At 47.3% G+C, this 25,523-nt stretch overlaps 1 protein-coding gene and 1 long non-coding RNA gene across 2 annotated transcripts in view; one reads left to right on the forward strand and one right to left on the reverse strand.

Moving 5' to 3' along the window:
- The window catches only part of IMPA2 (inositol monophosphatase 2), a 50,709-nt gene that overhangs the window by 18,310 nt on the left and 6,876 nt on the right, over positions 1-25,523 (forward strand). The window contains exons 3-5 of the mRNA XM_055238617.2: positions 10,142-10,246; positions 12,433-12,478; positions 14,522-14,630. Coding sequence (XP_055094592.1) covers positions 10,142-10,246; positions 12,433-12,478; positions 14,522-14,630 — 260 coding nt within the window. The remainder of the gene's footprint in view (positions 1-10,141; positions 10,247-12,432; positions 12,479-14,521; positions 14,631-25,523) is intronic.
- On the reverse strand, positions 6,085-23,581 carry LOC134736924 (uncharacterized). Its single transcript, XR_010121415.1, has 2 exons — positions 23,507-23,581; positions 6,085-6,267 (listed from the first exon to the last, which is right to left on the reverse strand). It is a non-coding gene; the product is annotated as an uncharacterized lncRNA (long non-coding RNA).

The raw sequence follows: 25,523 nt of genomic DNA on the forward strand, positions 1-25,523 counted from the left end.
TAAAATATTTACACAGCATTTTGCATAGCTTTTTAAGGGAGCCATGAACCCCAGATTGAGACATCTTCTTTGACTCTGGGGGGCTCTAAGGCCCCTCTCTCACCTCTGGAGTTCTGCAGTGCAAATGCCGAAGACCATGCAAGGGATCTTTTTTCTTCATTATGTAGAATCTTTTAAAGATGTTGGATTCCTAAAACTGGAATACCAGTTATTGGATTTCCGGCTGTAGGGTGTTATAACTGTCAGGTTCCAGGTTTATATGGACTTAGGTGGCAGAAATGTAGATGGTAATCTCCCTCAGTGTCCATTCAGCACATGGTAGGCCTAAAATACTGTTCTTTACATTTATTTTTATATATTTTTTAAGAGATAGGGTCTTGCTCTGTTGCCCAGGCTGGAGTGAGTGGCATGATCATAGCTCACTGCAGCCTTGGACTCCTGGGTTCAAGTGATCCTCGGCTTCAGCCTCCTTAGTAGCTGGGATTACAGGAGCCACTCCACCTGGCTCTTTTTTTTTTTTCTTTTTTCCTGTGAATGATAATATAAATGTAAGAACAAGCAAGTGTTAAAACACTTACCTTCTTTTTTTTCCCGTCGTTTCCTTCTAACTTGTTAGGTTATCTCAAGGTTACCAGCTCTCCCTCTGAATTTGTTTGCCAGTGGCTCCCGTTTGTTTTGTTGACAACCTTTGAGTTTAAGCTTCTCTTACTTCCTATTTCCTTACTTTGCTTGAGGTCAGGAACCCAAGCATTGGTTACAATGCTTATAGAATGTAAAGTGTTTGTGATTTTTCTTTTTTTTTTTTGAGATGGGGTCTCGCTCTGTCGCCCAGGCTGGAGTGCAGTGGCGTAATCTTGGCTCACTGCAAGCTCCGCCTCCCAGGTTCACGCCATTCTCCTGCCTCAGCCTCCCGAGTAGCTGGGACTACAGGCGCCCACCACCACGCCCAGCTAATTTTTTGTATTTTTAGTAGAGACGGGGTTTCACCTTGTTAGTCAGGATGGTCTCGATCTCCTGACCTCATGATCCACCTGCCTCGGCCTCCCAAAGTGCTGGGATGACAGGTGAGCCACTGTGCCCGGCCCCAGTGTTCGTGATTTTTAAAAAGCCTTTTGAAACCTAATTTTAGGGTGGCTCACACCTGTAATCCCAGCACTTTGGGAGGCTGAGGTGGGCGGATCATGAGTGAGGAGTTCGAGACCAGCCTGAACAACATGGCGAAACCTCGTCCCTCCTAAGAATACAAATATTAGCCGGGTGTGGTGGTGTGGGCCTGTAATCCCAGCTACTCGGGAGGCTGAGGCAGGAGAATTGCTTGAACCTGGGAGGCGGAGGTTGCAGTGAGCTGAGATCGCACCACTGCACTCCAGCCTGTGTGACAGAGCAAGACTCCATCTTGAAAAATAAATAAATAAACCTAATTTTAATCAAAGGGCAATATCAAAAGAATTTATCATGTGGATTCTTTGAGAGGAAGCATGCTACAGTAACAAACTGGCTGTTTCCAGGTCCTTTATTAACCGTATTGGCCTAGAGGTTTCTGTGATGATGATCCATGTGGCCGTGGCATGGGAGGGCTGGCTCATCTGTGTGGGGTCTGGTAAAGGCTTGGAAGAGATGCAGGATCAGGCACAGTGAAGTTATTGGGGCTGTGATGTGTTTCAGTCAGGTCACTTGGACAAACTGCACTCTGAGATTGCATACAACCCACTGTTGGGTTAATGTGTGCAGTTGGTTCCATTTGTAAAAGGTAAATTTAGATACTCGCTGTTGTGTACACAAGGTGAAAGTTAATGTATTATGGGGTGAGCACAGGTACCTCCCTCCACCCTTGAGGCCTTAGGGTTGCCAGGGACTGCCAGGCTCCAGAGCTCCTTTGGAAAACCATGACGCAGAGCAGGGGATTATAGGTAGGGTGAGGCAGGCTCACCTGGGAGCGTGCCCGGGGCAAACACCAGCCTCCATCTCTGAAAAGGCCCCCTGGTAGGGTCAGACCCACACACCTGTCCAGGAATCAGTGATTGAAAGCTGGGGTTCCCAAGCTCTAGGCCACAAGCCAGTGAACTGTGGCTGCACCACGGTCAGCCCCAGTCTGTGTGTCACCCCCCTCTTCCCTAGCTCTGAGGGTGAATCTGCGGACACGGTGAAAGCGGCTGTTCTCTTCTCTGCTCAGTGTGCCTCAAAAACTGAGATCAAATGAAGTTGTTTTTCAACATATTTATGTGAAGTGAGTTTTTTTTGCCAATGACTAAGATTAAGAGGAAAGTAAATCTTGGGGATTTAATTATATTTTAGATCATAGAAAAGTTGATAAATTTGTGATGAGAGAAAATTGTATACATGTTGTAAAATAGGACATTGTGATTTTTTTCTGCTTTCAAAGTATTTAAATATATCCCTTAAACAATATATTTAATATGAAGTTGCCTCTCATCCTCCTTTAGGAAAGACTTTTATTCTGAGCTTTTCGCTTTCCTTGATTTTAGTCTTTCATGAAATGATATTAAAGATAGACTTAATAACATTTTTTTAAAAACCTGATACAGGCTCCCCAGTTTTATTATTTTATTTCACTCATCCATGAAATCCAAAGGTTTGGTTCTTGACCTGGAAGACAGGTATAGACTGAATCAAAGAATGATAAGGTTTAAACTTCCTTCTGGTGGGGTGCAGTGGCTCATGCCTGTAATACTAGCACTTCGGGAGGCCAAGGTCAGAGGATTGCTTGAGCCCAGGAGTTTGAGACCAGCCTGGGCAACATGGTGAATCCCCATCTCTACAAAACCATTAAAAAATTAGCTGGGCATGCTGGTGCACGCTTATGCACCCAGCTACTTGGAAGGCTGAGGTGGGAGGCTCACTTGAGTCCTGGAGGTTGAGCTGTGATGCTGCCACTGCAGTCTAGCCTGGGTGACAGAGCAAGACCTTGTCTCAAAAAAAAAAAAAAAAATGTAGATTAAAAGGAACCCTTGCAGACTGTTGGTGAGAATGTAAATTGATGCAGCCGCTATGAAAAACCCGACTGCACTGCAGCCTGGGCAACAGAGTGAGACCCTGTCTCAAAACAAAAAAATAAATAGGCTGGGCACGGTGGTTGACACCTGTAATCCCTGCACTTTGGGAGGCCGAGGCGGGTGGATCACCTGAGGTCAGGAGTTCGAGACCAGCCTGGCCAACATGGTGAAACCCCATCTCTACTAAAAATACAAAAAATTAGCTGGGCATGGTAGTGTGTGCCTGTAATCCCAGCTACTCAGGAGGCTGAGGCAGGAGAATTGCTTGAACCTGGGAGGTGGAGGTTACAGTGAGCTGAGATCACACCACTGCACTCCAGCCTGGGGAACAAGAGCAAAACTCTGTCTCAAAAAATAAAAAATAAAAAATAAATAAATAAATTTGCTTCTGTCACTGGCCCTAGCAGCTTTGGCAAATCTCACCACTTAGGGCCTCGAACTCCTCACCTGTGAATGAGGGACCTGACCATGGTCATCCCTGAAGTCCCAGCATTTAACTCGTAACATGACAAAAAGCAAACCAGGGCTGGGGGCAGAGGCTCACACCTGTAATCCCAGCACTTTCAGAGGCTGAGGTGGGTGGATAGCTTGAGATCAAGAGTTCAAGGCCAGCCTGGCCAATATGGTGAAACCCCATCGCTACTAAAAATACGAAAACAAATCAGCTGGGCCATGGTGGCGCATGCCTGTAGTCCCAGCTACTTGGAAGGTTGTGACAGGAGCATTGCTTGAACCTGGGAAGTGGAGGTTGCAGTGAGCTGAGATTGCACCATTGCACTCCAGCCTGGGCATCTCAGTGAGACTCCATCTCAAAAAAAAAAGCAAACCAGCATGGTAAGGCTGGGTCTTTATAGTTTTATAGGTTGGATCTTTGGAGTGTGCTGTTGGCCTTGGCCACATTAGCTGTCTCCTGCCATGCCCTGGCTTTGTGAAATGCCTAAACCTGTTTTCAGATGATGATTTTGAATGAGATACAAGTGTAGCTACTTGGAAAAGATTCAGTAGCATCCCCGAACTATAGTGATAGAAACCCCGTCCTTGTCCCTTCTGTGTTGCAGCGTGTTGGAGCTTCTCTGGGTTGGCCTAGGCCCAGAGATGAGGCCAGCAGCTCAAGGGTCTAGTGTTTTTAGCTGTCTTCCCAGCCCTGCTCCAGAGCCGCCATGTAACCTGCTGCCATGCAGTGCCCAGCACAGAGCAGTGTCTGTTGAATGCATGAGTCAAGCAAAACATCAAACAGAGTCCTTGACATGGGAAAAACATGCTCCTAGCCACCACCAGCTGGACATTGACATCCAGCTGCTTTCCCACTGGGCGGTGGCTTGTGAAGATGGGGACAGAGTATCATAAATCATCTCCTTTGTGGACAGCAGGGATGATCCTGACCTTCTTGTCACAGACTAAACAGACTAAGTAGCCAGAAAAAAAAAAAAAAGAAAGAAAAAAGGGGTTTAAAGGCACTTAGCTGTCAAAATTATAAGGAGGGTTTGTTAAAACTTTTTTAAAAAAGAAAAGTGGTTAAGTTATGCAGTAGGATATAATATTCTATAATAACTTGTCACCAAACTTTTAGCCTTAATCCAGTTGCTATTTTCATCTTGTCTGCTGGATAGACATACGGAATGTTCTTTTCTTCCCTAAATTTAGTCATGTGCATTTTTTTTCCTATTTATATTGTGGGTTTTTTGTTTTGTTTTTTGTTTTTTGAGATGGAGTCTTGCTCTGTAGCCCAGACTGGAGTGCAGTGGTGCAATCTCTGCTCACTGCAACCTCCGCCTCCCGGGTTCAAGCGATTCTCCTGTCTCAGCCTTCCAAGTATCTGGGACTACAGGCATGCACCACTATGTCTGGGTAATTTTCGTATTTTTAGTAGAGACGGGGTTTTACCATGTTGGCCAGTCTGGTCTTGAACTCCTGACCTCAAGTGATCCACCCACCTCGGCCTCCTAAAGTGCCGGGATTACAGGTGTGAGACACCATGCCCTGCCTATATTGTGGATTTTATGTAGATGTTCCAGTGGCTTTTAGGAAGGTCTTTATGATTTCACACATCTGTCTACCGTCATGTCTGCAAAGCAGACTCTCCCCACTCCCTCTGCAGAGAGCTGTAAAACATTCTCTTTCATCTCACAGGTATTAGCTTCCTACATGAGTAAAATCAGATTTAAGTGAATAAAAATTGTACATCTCTTCCCATGTACCAGGAAAGTATTTTTGGTGCCTCCAAACACCGAGCACAGTTCACGCCTCTGCTGGCCTTCACACCGCTGCAGCCACACAGTGCAGAAGCCTGTTCCCTGCTGCCCACAAGCATGAGGCAGGTGGGAAGGGGGATGCTCATGCCACCTTGCAGGCGGGCAGGCAGGCTCATGGGCAGAGGTGTACACAAGGTGGGTGACGAGGAAGACAGCTCCAGGGTATGAATGATCAGCTGCTGAAAAACATCCAGTGCTCAGTGGGTACTTAGAGTTATTCTCATAAAAAATGTGAGGCAGAGTTAGTCAGGTGTGGTGATGCATGCCTGTGGTCCCAGCTACTCAGGAGGCTGAGGCAAGAGGATTGCTTGAGCCCAGCGGTTTGTGGCTTCAGTGAGCCATGATCGTGCCACTGCACTCCAGCCTGGCTGACAGAGCGAGACCGTGTCTCCAAGAAAAAAAAAAGATTTCTAAAAGTACTTGCTGGGTTACACTAAATGAAACCTAAAAACAAATAGATAAATAATAAAGGTTACACAGAGCAGAAGCTTTGTTAACAAATTAACTTGTATTAATAGTTGCTGCTGGGAAAACAAGCTGCTTGGTGACTTCCCTAAACGGTGTTCCACACATCTGGCGAATGAACAGACAGAGCTCCTGCTCCCAAGTGTCCTGGGAGGCACGTGGGCATGCCGCATGGGTGGTCTGGGTGCTGCAGCCTGAGCTGTCGTGGGTGTGGAGTGTCAGTGCCTGCAGACCCACACTGCCTCCTCCTTCAGGGCTCACTGGCGGTTTTCTTTCCACCGCTTCAGTTTCCTACTTGAAGTCAGGTTTAAAAAGGAGAAGAATTGCACATTCCTCCTCAGTTTCTTAGAAACTTACCTTTGTGCCTGAGTCATTTCTAGTCCCTCTGGACCTGAGTCATATTTGTTCACTGCTTTGTCAACCTTGTGCCCAGTTTAAGCTTTTGCAGTTGCTCCTTGTGTGTGTGTTTTCAGGGTGTGGAGCGTTTTCCTTAAAAACGTCATTGCAAGCCGTTACAGAAGAGGAAAGTCACGTAGCTACAGAAGACATGGAAAAACAGATTTAGTGCCTGAAGTTTCTAGGAAAACTGGCAGTGCTGACAGCACTTATGGTCACGCCCTAAGTGGAATCATCACCTGTGTGTCTCCTGCGTGCTGCTGTTGTCAGGAGACAGCCTCTCCACCCCCTGCCCCAGCTGCCATTGCGGCTTCCACCCACCATTTGTTCCTCCTAGACCTGTTTGGGGAGCACCAGTTCCTGAGCAGGGGCTCTGGCTGGTGGGCCTGTGCATCACCTGACCTAGAAGCATGTGGACAACTGAGAGTGGAGAGGCAGTTCCTGCAAGGAGCAAGGCATGCAGTGTAGGTGAAGAACCAGAAGCCTGGGTTCACCGCATCTCATCTGCCTTGCCTGGCCAGGCTGAAAGTTCCAGGGGCAGACTGAGCCTGCCCAGGCTCTCCAGGAACAGCTGAGGATTCCTTGGGTGTCTTGCTCAGTGCTCCTGGCTTGACCTGAGCTGGTCTTCTTGGCTCAGAAGCCCCTGCTTATTTGTGGGTTTCTCCAGGGGGCCGGGGAGGAGGTGGCACAGCCTGAGATGATGCATGTGTGCACTTGTCGTATCCCAGGGTTGTATTTCTAGATAATTTATCAGCAAAATGGAGGGGGCTGGATGATTCTGGATCGCAGGCATGAACTTCATAACCCAGCAGTGGAAGGATGGTCCCAGAGTGGATGGGGACCAGGGTGGTTACAGTGTGTATGGCAGCTCCCGTGCATAGAAAAGTGACATCAGGCCAGGTGTGGTGGCTCACGCCTGCAATCCCAGCACTTTGGGAGCCTGAGGTGGGTATATCACGAGATCAGGAGTTCAAGACTAGCCTGGCCAGCATGGTGAAACCCCATCTCTACTAAAGATAAAAAAATTAGCCAGGCGTGTGGTGCATGCCTGTAATCCCAGCTACTCATGAGGCTGAGGCAGGAGAATCGCTTAAACCCAGGAGGCAGAGGTTGCAGTGAGCTGAGATCGCGCCGTTGCACTCCAGCCCAGGCGACAGGGCGAGACTCTGTCTCAAAAAAAAAGTGACATCGAATGCCATGAGATGCCTGCTGTTGCCTCTCAGCATCTCGGTGGGAGGACAGCACTGCCAGCGGCTCTGTCTGTTGCTGCAGGGGTGGCCCACATCCGCTGTGTCCACAGTGGTAGCCGCTCACCCACATGACTGCCAAGCACTTGAAAGGTGGCTCATGAAACTGAAGAACTGAAGTCTTTATTTAATTCAAATGTAAGCAGCCATATGTGGTGACTGGCTACTGTAAGGCGCTGAGCAGTCACAGAGGTTTTCATTTCAGTCTTTCCATTCACACTAAAGTCTCCTCAGTCTTATCCAAAAGTTCACTGATGCCAAATCTTAGACCACATGGTTCGTGCGGGGAAAGTGGCTTCCAGGAGGCTGATGACCACAATGGGTAATACACGAAACACCAGGACATGGGGCATTTCTTTCCTTCCTTCCTTCCTTCCTTCCTTCCTTCCTTCCTTCCTTCCTTCCTTCCTTCCTTCTTTCTCTTTCTTTTCTTTTCTTTTCTTTTCTTTTCTTTTCTTTTCTTTTCTTTTCTTTCTTTCTTTCTCTTTCTCCTTTCTTTTCTTTCTCTTTCTCTTTCTTTTTCTTTTTCTTTTTTTCTTTCTCTTTCTTTCTTTTCTCTTTCTTTCTCTCTTTCCTTTCTTTCTTTCCTCCCTCCCTCCCTCCTTCCCTTCTTTCTTTCTGTCTCTCTCTCCTTCCTTCCTTCTTTTCTTTTCTTCTTTTCTTTTTTTTTGAGATGGAGTCTCACTCTTGTCGCCCAGGCTGGAGTGCAATGGCATGATCTCAGCTCACTGCATCCCTCCCGTCCTGGGTTCAAGCGATTCTCCTGCCTCAGACTCCCAAGAAGCTGGGATTATAGGCGTGCGCAACCACCCCCAGCTAATTTTTGTATTTTTATTTCTTTTTCTTTTTTTTTTCTTTTTGAGACGGAGTCTCGCTCTCCCAGGCTGGAGTGCAGTGGCGTGATCTCAGCTCACTGCAACGTTAGGATCACTGCAACCTCCGGCTCACTGCAACCTCCACCTCCTGGGTTCAAGCAATTCTCCTCTCTCAGTCTCTCAAGTAGCTGGGATTACAGGCGCCCACCACCACGCCCAGCTAATTTTTGTGTTTTTAGTAGAGACGGGGTTTCACCATGCTGGCCAGGCTGATCTTGAACTCCTGACCTCAGGTGATCTGCCCGCCTTGGCCTCCTACAGTGCTGGGATTACAGGCGTGAGCCACCACACCCGGCTTGTTTTTCACTCATTTTCTTTTTCTTACTCTCTGCAGGTCTCCTTTTTCTCTAGTGCACATGTGAACCCAGCACAGGAACTGGATAGAAAACCTCTCAGCAAGGCCACATAGTCATGCACAGAACAGATGTTTGCTTAGTGCCTGCCCAAGGCCTCACCCTTAGTGAATTTGGGACAGTCCAAGAGTGTCAAAAGCACTGCCCTGAATGCTTTAGATCTAGTCTTTTCTTTGATCCTGAGAATGCCTTTGGAAGGTGTAAACAGCAGCCAGCTCCACAGGGACCAGCCTGCAGAAGGTGGGCTGCGAATACACCTGACCACAGCACCTTCCCTGTGTGTGTGGACCTGTGTGTGGGTAGGATGCAGGAGGAAGGGTGACAGTGCATGGAGCAAGAGTGCTTTCCCTTGTTTTTGGCCTGAGCAGGGGGTGCTGGGAGTTGCCATTCGTGGAGGTAGAGGCAAGTAGAGAAAACCAGGAGTTCCCAAGTGCAGGTGAATCTGGAGAGAACATTGTCTCGGTCAGGTTCCTAGCAGGACAGATGCACACTCAAGTGAGGACTGTAGGGGGCCTTGTTTGCAGAGGGACTCATTACAAAGGAGGGGCCAGCCCAGGGCCTGCTGCAGAGTGCAGGAGCAGGCAGCCCATGTCCCTCTAGCAGGAGTGTGTCAAGCAGGCCACATGGAGGAGTGGAGCCTGCACAGGGCACATGGGGCAGGGGCGGGCAGGGAGTGTCCCAGCCTCTCCTTCCTGCAGCCCCACCCTTGCTTGCTCCCAGAGGGAAGCTGGATTTGTGACTGGCCAATGTAGCAAGACCCCACCTCTACAAAAATTAAAATATTAGCTGAATGTGGTGGTATGCATCTGTAGTCCCAGCTACTTGAGAGAACAAAGCAGGAGGATTGCTTGGATCCAGGAGTTTGAGGCTGCATGAGCTATGATGATACCACTGCACTCCAGCCTGGGCAACAGATCAAGACCCTATCTCTTAAAAAACAACAAAAAAAACCAGGGAAGTCAGAGACCAGGGCAGGAAGGGCACCTTTGGGAAATGAATCAGCTGCGGGTGGGGGGGCTCTGTTTGTCACCTGTGTCTGCAGTTCAGGTGAGCCAGGCTGGGTACAGACGGGGGAGATCTCAGCTGCAAGTGACATTTAACCCCTCGGTGCCCAGGTATCAGCACTGACTGGGAGAATCAAAGTCAGAGTCCTGGGCCACCTTGCTTGGTCGTATCTCATCAGCCTCCTCCCCTCCAGACTGAAGTTAAAATTGAGTTTAGTTTTGCTTCAGAAGATCTGTTTTCCAGCGTTCTTCACGCTTGCATTTCTCTGCCTAGCCTGCTGGAATTCCCTGGTGCTCTTTCTGAACGCTGGCACTGAGGTGTCACTCTGTTTTCTAAACCCTGCTGAGTAGGTCAGCTGGCAGGCAGGTCAAAAAGCACATGGTTGTTTAAAGACTCTGCCTCTGTTTGACCCAGAGAAACCATAATGACATCTGTTTGCTGTGCCACCTTTTTCTTAACGGGACTGGAAGCAGTTTCAGGCACGTTATTCTGTGTCCTTGGTGCAGGGTCTCAGGCTGGGTTCTTCCACTGCAGGTTCATTGCAGAAGAGGCCGCCGCTTCTGGGGCCAAGTGTGTGCTCACCCACAGCCCGACCTGGATCATCGACCCCATCGACGGCACCTGCAATTTTGTGCACAGGTGAGCTGAGCAGGGATCGCCTCCATTGCAGGGCTTAACATGTCCTCTTCTGTGAGGTTTTTGTCTTTTCAAAAGCAGCATTTTTTAAGGCAGGAATATATAAAAAAAAAACCTATAGTACACTCATAGTCTCATTAGAAAGATGATCAGATCTTGATATTTTTAAAATAAGGTTTTCCATTTGTGAGAGGCTCTTGGAGTATGTTAGGAAATTTGCACTTGTTTAAAAACCAGTTTGTTATGTTAAAAATGTTGGGTTGCATTTAACAAGGACCCCTTGAAGGAGTCTGACTCCCCTCACACCCCACCCCCACTGGAGAAAAAGGTGAAGTTGGGATACAAAGCCTGTGCTGCCCCACAGTGGCCGGAGCCCAAGGTGTAGAGAGTGGCCTGTGACAGGTGAGATTTGAGAGCCATCTTCCTGTATGAGAGCAAATCTTGTGGTTACAAAAAGCAGGAGGTTCAGGGAGGTCAGAAGGGCCCGTGTGAGGAGGTGAAGGGAATGGAGCTTCGGGGATGGTGAAGTGACAGGGATGCAAAGGTGACAGGGATACGACCACAGGTGTTCTCTGACAGGGGCAGGTGATGGTGCTGCGCTGCCTGTCTACACGCACAGGTGGCTGGGGGCCTGGGGCACAGAGCATGATGTGGCTTAAACGGAGTGTGGTTCTCCAGCTCTGGAGAACCCTGGAGAGATTCCCATTCCATGGGCGGGTGGCTTGCGGCTCCCGTGCTCACAGTGCACGCCAGCACACTGGGCTGCACGCCCTGAGCAGGAAGGGTGAGCAGAGCCCGGGTGTGGGCTCCTTTATGATCTGCCTCTGATGGCATGTTTATATGTAAAACGTGAAGTTATTCCATGCTAAGCACAGCCTTTTTCTAGGTGAGTTGCCTCGAGAATTCAGTTGTGCCTACACAAGGTGACCCTTTCAAGGCAGTGGAGTCGTGCCATCTGGTGCCAGCAAATGTGTCACCAATCTCTCCTCTCATTTCAACTAAAGCATGATCCTTCCCAGGGCTCTCCTCCCCAGAGTATGTCACTGAGTGGAGCTTCATTACTTCTGCCTGCTCGTGGTTCCAGGGTGCTCATAACGGTCACACGGCAGGTGCAGCCCCGTCACATGGTGAAGGCCACACATCCATTCAAGGGTCTTCAGTGGCTCCAGAGACATAGCTTCCAGTGCTTTCCTGTCTGCACCCCTGGGGGTATCCTGGGACTGGGGAGGCGATTGGAAAAAGAGCAGCAATTTCAGAACAGTCTCCAGAGCTGATCCTGACAGTTCCTGAACCCCACGCTACAGCTGTGGTGATCATTGTGGTCTGAAGACATCCGAAAGCCACCAGCAGCTGCCACTCAGATGGCGCCTGTTCACCCCTGTGCCCACCAGTGCTGGGCCACAGCAGTGGGAGAAAGCTCTCCTGGGCACTGGAACAAGCATGAGGCCTGGCACATGGTGCATTTGCCCTGGAAGCCAGCGGCTCATCCCAAGGTCCCGCACACCCTGGCAATCAGAGTTGCGTTTGTGTACAATTGGTTTTGCATTTTTCCTGTCAGTTTGCAGTACCCAGCCTTTCCTGCCTGTTTTTAAGCTCCAATGATCTCCCTATAAAGGAAGGATTATTTTGAAGATATTGAGTGGCAATAGTAGAATCACAAACCTGCAGGCAAACTGATCATGAAAACTGTCTGCAGCCATGGCTGTCCCTGCAGCTGGCTACTGGGCACTCAGGCAGGGATGGTAGCAGTGCCACAGGGTGGGCTGTGGCTCAGAACTGGCCCCCATGGGGAGGCTGTGGTGCCTTCTGGGACCACCTGCCTGGCGCCCCATCTGGGACTGGGTCTGGCCTTCGGGGAGGGCTCTGCTGTCCCTTTAGATCCAGAGAACCAGAAAACGGGTGATTGAGATCCTTCCTAATTGGGCATCAGAGGGTTGTTGAGTTACGTCAGTCTTACGTGACTTTCACAGTGCTGTTTTCTTTCAAGGTTAACTGTCTTACAACATGGTCAGTTTATTCTGTTTGTCTTGGAAGCAGTTAGTGAAACTGTGGGAAGTAGTTTTTAAACAACCAACCCACCCAGAGTGTAGGAAGGTCCTTCTGAGCCTGCGGGGAGCTGCACAGCACACAGGCTCCCGAGAGCTGCCGCTCTTGTTCCAGAGAGTAAACCTTTCTATTTTCCTTTGCAGATTCCCGACTGTGGCGGTTAGCATTGGATTTGCTGTTCGACAAGAGGTGCGGGTGTGGCCCGGGTCCCCAGGGCCCCTCCCTGGGCTCCCTCTGGCCATCCTTCCTTTCTGGCTTCAGCCTCTGTGCGCCTGGTTTGCTGTTTGCCCTGTGCCTTAATCATGACTGGCAAATCCAAGCCTGTGGGTTTCAAATCTGAGAAAATAAACAAGTCCAGACTGGCTTTGGGGTGTGCAGGGTGGGGCTCCGTGGCTGGCCCTTGTCCCCCATGGAGGGCTGGCCTCATGTTACCCGGGGTCTATTTGTGACACTGCTATGGAAGCGGAAGTCTTAAGTGAATGGTCCAAGTGCATCTCCAGCTGACCCCTAGAGCGTGTGATCTCATAAACTAAAAGGAGCACTTATTTTTGGAGAGCCTCCTCAATCCCAATATTCTAATAATTCTTTCCTATCTTCCTCTGGTTATTAGCATGAGAACGTAGCTCTTTCATGGTTCCCATAGGCCTTCTGAACTACACAGTGTTGTGCGACCTGCATGGAAGGCGTGGGGCTGAGGTTTAAACCTTATTAAGTAATTCAAGCAGCAGCACTGAGAAGAGCCTTAATTTCTTTCTAATTGAAACAGTTTTATTTAAATAGGGCTGAGTGCTGCGTGTTTCTCAAAAGCAGCCCTGCTTCAGAGCAGCATTTGTGCAGCTTCACCTTAGTCTCAGCACAGACTCCCTGTGGGAGCTGAGAGAAGTACTTAAGTTGAAGTATTTAAAGTTAAGTACTAAAGTATCTCAAAGTACTTAAGCTGAAGATAAGTAGGAATTGTAATACTGTAATTTGTCTAAGGATGCAATGATTGACTTCTTTCTCTGTTAAATAATATTATGGTGCCCAGAGTGGGTGGGAGGCTGAGCAGTACTTCAGGGGTTGATTGATGTTCTGTGACTGTGCGAAGGGGCTGCTGGAACAGCTGGCTAGGTCCTCAGCCCTTCTGTGGGTCGGCTAGGGTCTGTCCTATGTTCCTAGACTGAATACGGGAGCTCCTGGCTTATAGTGGTGGGCTCCTCCCCATGGGAGTGGGGGACATTCCTCTGCAGTCTGGGAGCCCTTCACAGGCCTCAGGAACCAGCTGAATTCTAGGACTGACCTGGTCATGAGGATTCCTTTAAAGCCAGGGTACCGGAAGGGGAAGGATGGTGAAATGCTGCCAGACACCTGCAGGCTCTGAAAAAGCGTTGACTGAATGACACCCCCAACCTCCAGAAATAAACCCTTTCTCTGTAGCTTGGGGTGTCCACTCTAGGGTGGTTGTGCTCACCCCAGGGCCAGCCAAGGCTTTCCTAAGGCATTTGGCCAGGGTGTTTTTTTAATTTTCCGGAGAGGTGAACACTTGGCTAACTTGCTAAGCAAGCATGCTGGCCCTTGTTAACCCTGAGTGGTGAAAAGTCGGTAGAGGAAAGATCACAGAGGCATGTGGCTGTGGGCTCCCGTCCTTTTCCACGCTTACCTCTTCCTTTTGCTGCTTCATCCTGGGAGGCTGTGGTCTGGCGTTTGATTCCCCGATGTGGGGCAGTGGGGCCGCTGTTCAGTGCACTGCCTGCTCACACATCAGTCCCCATTTGCGGTGCCGCCTCTTCCTCGCTGGGGCTGTCCTTGGGCTTCTGAGATTCCGCTGGCTTTACAGATGCATTCTCCATTCTTCACACATCAGCAATTTTGAGGATTTCTTGTGGGGTTTGGTTAGAGTCACAAGTAACCTTCTTTTTTTCAGCAACAAAAAGGGCCTTTCTAAAAAATTAAGCTTTTTCAATAACTTCTGGTTATTAATACTTGATTATGATGTTAATTTTTAAAGTTTTATTAGTCTGAATATATTTTAAAATTGTAGTTATTAGCAAAAGCAAGATTGCTTTTATGTCCAGGTCTCATTTTAAATGCAGGCACTGCTTTTTCTCAGTCCTTTTGGAAAGGTAATTTCTGTCACAGTGTCATGTGTTATCCTAACACCTAGCGCAGCCTTCATCTTTGAATAACGATGTTTTTCCCCACATCAAACGAGTGAACCGTCTTTGTTTTCTGTCCTGCCTCTGCCGCCCACAGCTTGAATTCGGAGTGATTTACCACTGCACAGAGGAGCGGCTGTACACGGGCCGGCGGGGTCGGGGCGCCTTCTGCAATGGCCAGCGGCTCCGGGTCTCCGGGGAGACAGGTGGGCTTCACGAGGCTCGTCTTAGTTTATTTCTGAAAGAAAAATGTGAAAGGAGAATGCCAAAGCCACCATGATGTGGGATGGTGGTGGAGGTCCCTTGCTGATGGTGTCATCTCTTTTTAGGGACATTGTGTCCCTGATGAACTGGAAATGAAGGCAGTTCTGTATGTTAGTGTTTTTGTTGATGTGGCCAGGAGCTTTAAATAGCCTCATTCTGCTTTGCGCTCACATCCCTCATCTTTCAGGCTAAAAGCACTCCAGTAGCAGTCACGATTTGGTTGTAGTGGGATTGGGTGAGCAGCCCGAGGCCAGGTGCAGTCAGAGCACGCTTGTTCCCCTCAGAGCACCCTGGCACACCTCGGTGGTCCCGATTTTGCCCAGGCACTGCTGCCCAGGTGCAGTCTGTGGCCCCTGAGTGTGCACAACAGTAACTGGCTTCAGCTTCTGTGAGAAGAGCCATCCTCGGGAATGAGTCATGTAAAGAGGCACCTTAGGCCCTCTGCAGTTATGGCCTGCCGTGATTTCCTTAGCCCAGAATCTCAGGGCCATCCAGTGGCTCTGAGAGAGGGGCTCCCATTCCCTGCATACTGCCTGGAACTGCCTGTCCTGAATGGGCCAGTTCAGGTTTTCACTGATTCTTTTTGGCCTTTCTCCCACATGGATGAATCTGGTGACATTTTACTGCATTGTGAGACAGGTACTATAGGGAACAGAAGAATGCCAGACAAATGAGAGAAGCCTCAGACTAGCAGCAGCTGCATGGGAGATTTTACAAGCTCCATTATACCTGCGTGTCTGGGTTTGAAACGGTGGAAGTGCACTGCTGCTTGTTTCTGCCTTCTGTGTTTCTGGCGTGGACATCATGCAGGGCCCCCCATCTCATTCCCTGCCAGTTACACTCTTCTGCTCTCCCATCAGCCTCCCTGCTGCCTCCCCTCTTGACCGACTTCCAGCCTCTCTTAAAAATTCCTTTCCTGGCAACCTTTCTTCATTGTCTATTTATTCCTACTTCTTTCCTCCCTGGCTGATGCCTGTGTGACCAGATGGCCTTCGAGGCAGTGAGAGGAGCTATGGCCATGGCCCATCTCTGCTGCTGTGAGCCCGTGCGGCCAGGAAAGTGGCGGGCCAGGATGGATGAGGTGTCAGGAGAGGGCCCGCCGCTGTGTGAGGGACAGGACGGGCAAGATTGTGCAAAGGAGAGGAGGTGGATGCAGGAGAGCCCAGAGCAGGGAAAGGGAGAAGTCATGGGGGCCTCTGAGGGGCAGCCAGCAGCTGGACTCACCAGTTAGAGCTTCTGAACCCAGAGAGGTCTTGGAATGGCCTCTGGCCCTGCCTCACCTTCCCTCTCCAGAAGTGTTTTGTTTGGCAGTGAAAAAAGTAGCTTTAATTACAGCTATGTGTGCCAGGAGGTGCCCACTCCAGCCTCATTGTGTAACCGGTAGTGAGGAAGCATGCTATTAAGCATGCTCGGGTGAACTTTGCTCTATATTTCACTGGATTATAACGCTGAACTCTATTAACACGCTCTTGGCATGCTGGCCGCCCGCCTGTGTAGCTCAGTCAGGCTGCAACTCTGCGTCCTCCTGGCCTGCAGGCTGCTAGCTCAAGCACCAACTCCACTAGGGCAAGGGCTTTGTCCGGGGCCCCTTTATGTGGCCCCCAGTAGGCCTGGTAATTTCGTAGAATGAAGGAAACATGAAGTGCTCATGTTCTGAAACTCATTTGTGACTTTAGAAAAATTCTGATGGATAAAGTGCATAGCAGATAGCTGCTGCTAGTCTGAGGCTTCTCTCATTTGTCTGGCATTCTTCTGTTCCCTCCAGTACCTGTCTCACAATGCTGTAAAATATCACCAGATTCCTCCATGTGGGAGAAAGGCCAAAAAACCTAAACTGGCCCATTCAGGACAGGCGGTTCCACGTGTTTTCTATCATGGTTGTTTTCTTTCCTATGGGCAGATGGACTTCAGGAGGTGACAGTGCATGCTCTTCAGCAGCACGGTCTCTTGGCACCATGCAGACCCAATTTCAGATCCTGATTCTGCCGCTTTTTTTTTTTTTTTTCTGAGATGGAGTCTTGCTCTGTCACCCAGGCTGGAGTGCAGTGGCACAATCTTGGCTCACTGCAACCTCCACCTCCTGGGATCAAGTGATTCTTCTGCCTCCCAAGTAGCTGGGATTACAGGCGTGCACCACCACATCTGACTAATTTTGTATTTTTAGTAGAGACGGGGCTTCACCATGTTGGCCAGGCTGGTCTCAAACTCCTGACCTCAAGTGATCCACCCGCTTTGGCCTCCCAGAGTGTTGGGATTACAGGTGTGAGCCACCACACCTGGCCGATTCTGCTGCTTTCTAAGGTGACTGGACCTCGAGCAAGTTCCTTAACCTCTCTGAATCTCAGTCCTCATATTGAAAATGGGGATGATGATGATAATAAAAATAACCGAGAGGATTAAATAAGTTATGCATATAAAGCACCCAGCATAGTGCCTGGGGCACAGTATCCTAAAATGAGAACCATTATCAAAGAAGAAACTTGAATCTTTGCACAAAACCAATCAAGTCATGCCCCATTGTTAAAATTAGGACTTATTTCTGGAGGACACAGTCGTTAAAACAAGCACCACTAATCTCTCTCTCTTTCTCCCTCTTTCTTTCTCTCTCTTTCTGCTTCCCTTGGCTTCCCCTTTCTTATTTCCATTATGCCTTGCTGGAATGTCTTCAACTCACAAGTTAAAAAACAACACTGGATAGAGGTAAAGGATTAGAAGAAGGCAAGAATTTTATTAGCTGCTTCTTCAAATTCTACCATGCAAAGTTCCAGACATATACAAAGTACACAGAAAAAGCAAAATGACGCCCCGTGACCCCTCACATGGCAGCATGCCTGCTTGGTGTGTGTCCACCAGCTCCTGCCACCCCCAGCTGCCTGGAGCCAATCCCAGGCATCATGTCACTTCCTAGTCAGTACTTCAGCATGTCTCCAAAAACAGACTGCTCTCTTACAAACACAATCAAATCATCAATATCACTCTACCCAAAATGCATCCCTAAAATCAGCAAATAATCCCATTGGTGTTCAAATTTCCACTTGTCTCGTTTTTATGGAAAGTGGCCTCCTAAGGTCACAGTCTGCATTCTGGGGGGACTTCCTGTTCCTAGGTCAGTCTTTGTTGCCTTTTCACTGGACAGTGCTAGGAAGTACGTATTTTTGATTTGTTTTGTTTTGTGTTTTGAAACAGGATCTCACTCTGTCACCCAGGCTGGAGTGTGGTGGTGCAGTCTTGGCTCACTGCAGCCTTCACATCCTAGGTTCAAGCAATTCTCCTGCCTCATCCTCCTGAGTAGCTGGGACTACAGGCATGCGCCACCACATCTGACTAATGTTTTTGTATTTTTTAGTAGAGACGGGGTTTCACCATGTTGGCCAGGCTGGTCTCAAACTGCTGACCTCAAGTGAGCCTTTGCCTCGGCCTCCGAAAGTGCTGGATTACAGTCGTGAGCCACTGCACCTGACCATGTTTTTAAAATATAGAGTTGATAATGAGTTGTACTGTTTTTTTTTTCTTTTTTTTTTTTTTATGAGATGGAGTTTCACTCTTGTTGCCCAGGCTGGAGTGCAATGGGGCGATCTCGGCTTGCTGCAACCTCCGCCTCCGTGGTTCAAGTGATTTTCCTCCTAAGCCTCCCAAGTAGCTTGGATTACAGGCGCGTGCCACCATGCCCAGCTAATTTTTATATTTTTAGTAGAGACAGGGTTTTGTCATGTTGGCGAGGCTGGTGTTGAACTGACCTCAGGTGATCCACCCGCCCGGGCCCCCCAAAGTATTGTGATTACAGGCATGAGCCACCGCACCCGGCCTCAACTCCATCTCTTAAAAAAAAAAAAAAGGATAACCTTTGCTCTCAGTAACAGTTGACAAGCTTGTTCTATGGGTCATGTCCTCTCTCTGTCACCTGTCCACCTCTGGATGGTTGCGCTGCATCCTCACTGGGATAGCACCCAGCCACTGTGTGCCACACTCTCACCTTAAAGCCATCATTCAGTCTTGGTTCCACAGGTGGGTACAGATTTAACGCCACCACTGTCGTGTGTGCTGATGCTTCTCCAGTCACTCTGGTTGTGTGAAGTACATTCTCTAGTATAGCATTTTTAAAGCTTTTTGATCTTAAGACAAACCCGTTCATACTCCTGAAAAAATTACTGAAGGCCTTTAAAATATTTATTAATTCATTTTAAGATTAAAAATTCATTACATTTTAACATGAATAATATATTTTTTATGGGAAATAATCATATTTTCCAAAATAAGAAAGCTTTAGTGAGGAGAGTGGGATAGTTTTACATTTTTTCCAAATTTCTTTATGTCTGGCTTAATGTAAGACAACTAGATTCTCATATCTGCTTCCGCATTCAATCTGTTGTAATAAGTTGTTTTGATGTCTTCTATTATTATTATTTTTTAGAGACAGTCTTGTTCTGTTGACCACACTGGAGTGCAATGGTGTGATCATAGCTCAATGCAGCCTCCAACTCCAGGGCCCGAATGATCCTCCTGCCTCAGCCTCCCAAGTAGCTAGGACCACAGGTGCTCACCACCATGCCTGGATAATTTAAAATATATTTTTGTAGAGATAGGGTCTCGATATGTTTCCCAGGCTGGTCTCGAATTCCTGGCCTCAAGCCATCCTCCCACCTCAGCGTCTCAAAGTGCTGGGATTACAGGCGTGAGCCACCAACCCAGCCTGTTTTTGATGTCTTAAAAAATGTCTAACCTCACACAGATACGTAGTTTAAAAAAGAAGTGTTTTAAATCTCTTTTCAGATAATTGAGGGCATTTTTGTTTGATATCAAACCAAAACTCAACAAGTAGCAATTTTTCCTGTTTTTGAGATGGAGTCTTGCTCTGTTGCCCAGGCTAGGGTGCAATGGTGTGATCTTGGCTCACTGCAACCTCTGCCTCCCAGATTCCAGCGATTCTCCCACCTCAGCTTCTGGAGTAGCTGGAATTACAGGCACGCACTCCATGCCCGGCTAATTTTTTTTTTTGTTTTTTTTTGTATTTTTGGTAGAGATCAGGTTTCACCATGTTGGCCAGGCTGGTCTCAAACTCCTGACCTGAAGTGATCCGCCCACCTCAGCCTCCCAAAGTTCTGGGATTACAGGCATGAGCCACCGCGCCTGGCCAAATAGTGATTTCTTAAAGGTTAGTTGCAGTGTGAAATCTAGTGGATTTGTTGGTACTCAGTTACATTGAAATCCATTGGGCTATCTTGTACTTTGAATGGATCTTTTGTTCATTGTTGATTTTATAACATCATGTATTGGTCATTTGGGAAATGGTTTCACTGAGATTTTCAGCTCTTCTAAGTGCTGATGTAGTTTTTAATAAAATACTAAAAATGTCATATTAATATCACCACTCCTCAGGAGAGCTCTTGAAGTGTTGGAAAGTTGTCAGGCTTACAGTGTTAGATACGATTTTTCAAAAAAAATAAAAATATATATATATTTTTGAGACAGTCTTGCTCTGTTGCCCAGTCTGGAGTGCAGTGGCGCAATCTCGGTTTACTGCGACCTCCACCTTCCAGGTTTAAGCAATTCTCCTGCCTCAGTCTCCTGAGTAGCTAGGATTACAGGCATGCGCCACCATGCCCAGCTAGTTTTTGTACTTTCAGTAAAGACAGGATTTCACCATGTTGGCCAGGCTTGTCTCAAACTCCTGACCTTACGTGATCCACACGCTTCGGCCTCCCAAAGTGCTGGGATTACAGGTGTGAGCCACCACATTCGGCCTTTATTTATTTATTTATTTATTGAAATGGAGTTTCGCTCTGTTGCCCAGGCTGGAGTGCAATGGCGATATCTCAGCTCTCTGCAACGTCCACCTCCTGGGTTTAAGTGATTCTCCTGCCTCAGCCTCCCAAGTAGCTGGAATTACAGGCGTGCACCACCATGTCTGGCTAATTTTGGATTTTTAGTAGAGATGGTGTTTCTCTATGTTGGTCAGGCTGGTCTCAAACTCCCGATCTCAGGTGATCTGCCTGCCTCGGCCTCCCAAAGTGCTGGGATTATAGGCATGAGCCACTGTGACTGGCCTCTTTTTTTAAATTGTAGAAAGAGTTTTTTTGAATTGTAGTTTTTAATATTTTTTTATTTCCAAATTGTGTTGCTTTGCTTTTTGTCTTTGGGGACTTGAATGTATGTTGGGCTTTCACTATCATTTCCTCTTGTATTCTTTTTATCTTTTCCACCAATTATCTTATTTAAAAAGGTTTCCTCTTTTTCACCCTCAATTTCCTGCAAAGCATAATCTCTTGTGTTTATTCATTATGTTCCTTTTAGTTTGTCTTCTTTTCTGAAATATTTCCTTTATGTAATTTTTCCTAAGTTCTGTGACCTGTGATTTGGATTATGCTCTTTTTTCCTGATATTCTTTATTACTCCTATTTTGTGGTTAGATTTTTTTTTTTTTTGGCAAAATTCTTTTATGGCGTATACATGTTACTCTGCTCCTCACTCTTTTTTTCTTAGGATAATTGTGTGTGAGATTCAACCATAGTTCTTTTTATTACCTACTGTTACTTGACATTGGATTCCTGGGCTTTGGGGGCTTGGAGGGTGGGGGTGGGGGCTCCAGATAACATTTGTGGTTTCATGGTTGTAGAGCTCCCTCTTCATTGTTTTTGTGAAGTATTAAAATATTGGCCTTGTTAGGCAAGGCATGGTGGCTCACGCCTGTAATCCCAGCACTTTGGGAGGCTGAGGCAGGAGGTTCGCTTGAGAGCAGAAGTTTGAGACCAGCCTGGGCCACATAGCAAGACCCCAATCTGTACAAAAAAATTAAAAATTAGCTGGGTGTGGTGGTGCAGGCCTGTAGTTCCAGCTACTCAGAGGGCTGACATGGGAGTTCAAGGTAACAGAAGCTATGATTGCATCACTGCACTCTAGCCTGGGAAACAGAGCAAGACTCTGTCTCAAAAAAAACCTCCAAAACAACACACTGATGAAAGTGTAGTCACAGAAGTTATATATCTAACAAAACCAGCTTGTGCCCACAGGCATGTTTTATAGGCTTTAAAGCACAGCTGCCTCTTACTCTGTGAGTACGTATTTCTTTTTTCTTTTTTTTTTTTTGAGACTCCATCACCCAGCCTGGAGTGCAGTGGCTGATCTCGGCTCTCTGCACCCTTTGCTTCCTGGGCTCAAGTGATTGTCCAAACCCAGTCTCCCAAGTAGCTGGAACTACAGGCACACACCACCATGCCTGGCTAACTTTTGTATGTTTGGTAGAGATGGGGCTTCGCCACGTTGCCCAGGCTGGTCTTGAAGTCCTGACCTCAAAGCAATCGGCGCACCTCAGCCTTGCAAAGTGCTGGGATTACAGGCATGAGCCACCACGCCCAGCTCATGAGTACGTATTTCAGTGTACACAAATGACTTCTCTCATCATTTGAGTTGTAAAGTTTCCACTAAGACAGCATACTCTTAGCATTGCTCAACCAGAGCAAGGGTTTCCAAACTGTCGGAAGTCACCGGCTATTCATTTTCATCCTAAAATCTGTTTATTGAAAGAATAAACAGAGATGTCCTGTTTGAAAATGTATGAGATATTTTTATTGTAGTAAAATGTATGTAAATATGATTTTCCATTCTAATTACTCTTCAGCATACCATTCAATGACATTAATTATAGTCACAATGTTGTACAATCATCAGCACTATATAATCTCCAAAATGTTTGTTCCTACAAACAAGAACTCTACCTATTAAGCAAGAACTCCCTGTTCCCTGCTTCCCATGAAATCACAGAATATTTGAAATTAAAAAGATATATATTAGGCCGGGCCTGGTGGCCCACACCTGTAATCCTAGCACTTTGGGAGGCTGAGGTGGGTGGATCAGTTGAGGTCAGGAGTTCGAGATCAGCCTGACCAACATGGAGAAACCCCGTCTCCATTAAAAATACAAAAAAAATTAGCCGCATGCCTGTAATCCCAGCTATTCGGGAGGCTGAGGCAGGAGAATTGCTTGAACCCGCGAGGCAGAGGTTGCAGTGAGCCAAGATTACACCACTGCACTCCAGCCTGGTGACAGAACGAGACTCCATCTCAAAAAAATATATATATGTGTGTGTGTGTGTGTGTGTGTGTGTGTGTAAGACCTAAGATATGGTAAATATGGGACAAAGGGTAATAAAATACAAAAATCGTAGTAATTGTGGATAACTAGTCAGAAATAATCATAAGACAATATTAAGTAGGGGTTGTCATAAGTTTTTTTCCCCCTTTTCTGGAGCAAAATCAAACAGTAGAAAGCATTTCGCTTTTAGGTGGCAACATTCAGACCTCCTTTATACTCTGTTATATACTCTGTTCTTTTTTTTTTTTTTTTTGAGACGGCCAGGCTCAGTTGCCCAGGCTGGAGTGCAATGGCATGATCTTGGCTCACTGTAACCTCCGCCTCCCAGGTTCAAGCAATTCTTGTGCTTTAGCCTCTCCAGTAGCTGGGATTACAAATGTGTGCCACCACGCCTAGCTAATTTTTTTTTTTTTTTTGTACTTTTAGTAGTGACAGGGTTTCCCTATGTTGGCCAGGTTGGTCTCGAACTCCTGGCCTCAAATGATCTACCCGCTTTGGCCTCCTAAAGTGCTGGGATTACAGGCGTGACCCACTGCACCCAGCCTTTACTCTGTTCTTGATTTCATTTGGGAAAGTGTATGTTGGCAAGAATGAGAAGGAATTAATTCAGGACGGCCAGAAGAGGAAGGTGCTGGATTCAGAGCAAGCTTTTCACAAACTGGAGAACTATGGAAGAAACCCCTGCCTTCACACAATCACCAGACAAGCTTGGGTGTAAGTCTGGCCCTACCATGTAATGGCTCCATGGCCTGAGCAGCTCATGTCGCTTCTCCAAGCTTGAGTTTCTCATCTGTTGCACAGGGGCAGTGGCACGTAGGCTGGGAAGTGCTCGCACAGGCCTGTCAGGAAGAGTGAGGATGTAGTCACTGTCAACAAGTGAAAAATTGCTGTTTCCTGCACACAAATTAACTTCTCTTTGTGAAATACCCCAGGGCACTTGGTTGGAAGATGTCTGTGCTTCCTACACCGGCCCTGGCATGGGGAGTACCTGCCTGTCTAGGCTGGCACTGGCGGACTTTCCTCCACCCACCCGCCCTGTGCTCATCTCTGCCCTCAGGTGTGGGGAGACTGGGTGAGGCCTTTAAGAGTAGGCGCTTATCTGCCAATGGAAATTGATTGCTCAGCTTCCTAGTTCCTGGGGAGAAATCTTCAGTGTCTTCCTTCATCTCTTCCCAGGGTCGTTAACACTGGTGCCAGGAAGTGCCCTGTGTGTTAGGATTTCACTGTCTTGATTTTACCGCTCAGAGAAAATCACTCTTAGAGTGTACCTCCAGGGTGAGCCTGCCTGTTAGGGACTTGGAAATAGTACAGGATCCTTCATAGCCCAGTGGGGTTGAGGGGGTGTATGTACATTTGATTCAGCTTTCCCAGAGGGCAATTAGGAAAATTATATCAAAACCTAAAATATGCACACCCTTTGATTCAGAAATCCCACTTGTGTTCATCTGTCTCTAAAAAAATCAGTATGACTGTATAAACCTCTATAGAAAAGATGTTTATGAAGCATTGTTTACAATAAAAATGAAAAGTGTTCATCTTCAGGGGAATGGTGACATAAATTGCAGTTATCGCACCAGATGGAATAGAGTGTGGCTATTAAGAGTAAGATACTGATGGCAAAAGATGCATATGAGATGTTTTTATATTGAAAGAGCGAGCAACAGAATAAGCTATAAGATTGTTTTTGAAACGCACTGTGCGAGATGGGTTGATCACCTGAGATCAGCAGTTTGAGACCAGCCTGACCATTATGGTGAAACCGTGTCTCTACTAAAAATACAAAAATGAGCTGGGCATGGTGGTGCACACCTGTAATCCCAGCTACTTGGGAGGCTGAGACAACAGAACTGCCTGAACCTGGGAGGCAGAGGTTGCAGTGAGCCCAGATCGCACCATTGCACTCCAGGCTGAGTGACAGAGCAAGACTCCATCTCAAAAACAACAACAACAACAAAAAAAACCAAAAGCATTGTATGCACGTGTATGACTTGAAGTTATTAGATGAGTAAATTAGAAATAGGGTGAGATTAGACAAGATGTCACTGCCACTTCACTTTCTTGTCCCCCATGGCCTCCTCTGGGACAATTCATTCTTCCTTGATTTTCCTGGCCAAAGTATCATGCAAGCCATCCCATTTTTTTCTTTTCTCCTTCCCTTCTTTCCTTTTCCTCCCTCCCTTTTCTCCCCCTCCCTCCTCCTTCCCTGCCCTTCCTCCCTCTTTATTTCTTTCACTTTGTTTTTTAGAGTAACGGTTTTAGGTTCACAGCAAAATTGAGCAGAAGGTGCAGAGAGACAGAGTTCCCATACACCTCCTGTCCCCACACACGTACAGCCTCCCCATCCATCAGCATCGCCTATAGAATGGTGCATTTGTTAAAATGAGACACATTATTATCACCCAAAGTTCATAGTTTTCATTAGGCTTCACTGTTGGTGTTGTAAGGCATCCACCATTACAGTATCATATAGAATAGTTTCGCTGCCCTAAAAACCCCCCATGCTCAGCCTATTCTTCCCTCCCCTGAGCCCCTGGCAACCACTGATCTTTTTACTGTCTCCATAGTTTGGCCATTTCCAGAATGTCTTGGAGCTGGAATCATACGGTGTGTAGCTTTTCAGATTGGCCTCTTTCACCCAGCAATATGCATTTAAGGTTCATCCGTATCTTCTCATGCTTTCTCATTTCCTTTAAGTGCTGGATAATGTTCCATTGTCTGAATGTACCACAGTTTATTTATTCACCTAC

Source organism: Symphalangus syndactylus, chromosome 1, assembly GCF_028878055.3.
Source record: "Symphalangus syndactylus isolate Jambi chromosome 1, NHGRI_mSymSyn1-v2.1_pri, whole genome shotgun sequence".
Taxonomy (NCBI): Eukaryota; Metazoa; Chordata; class Mammalia; order Primates; family Hylobatidae; genus Symphalangus; species Symphalangus syndactylus.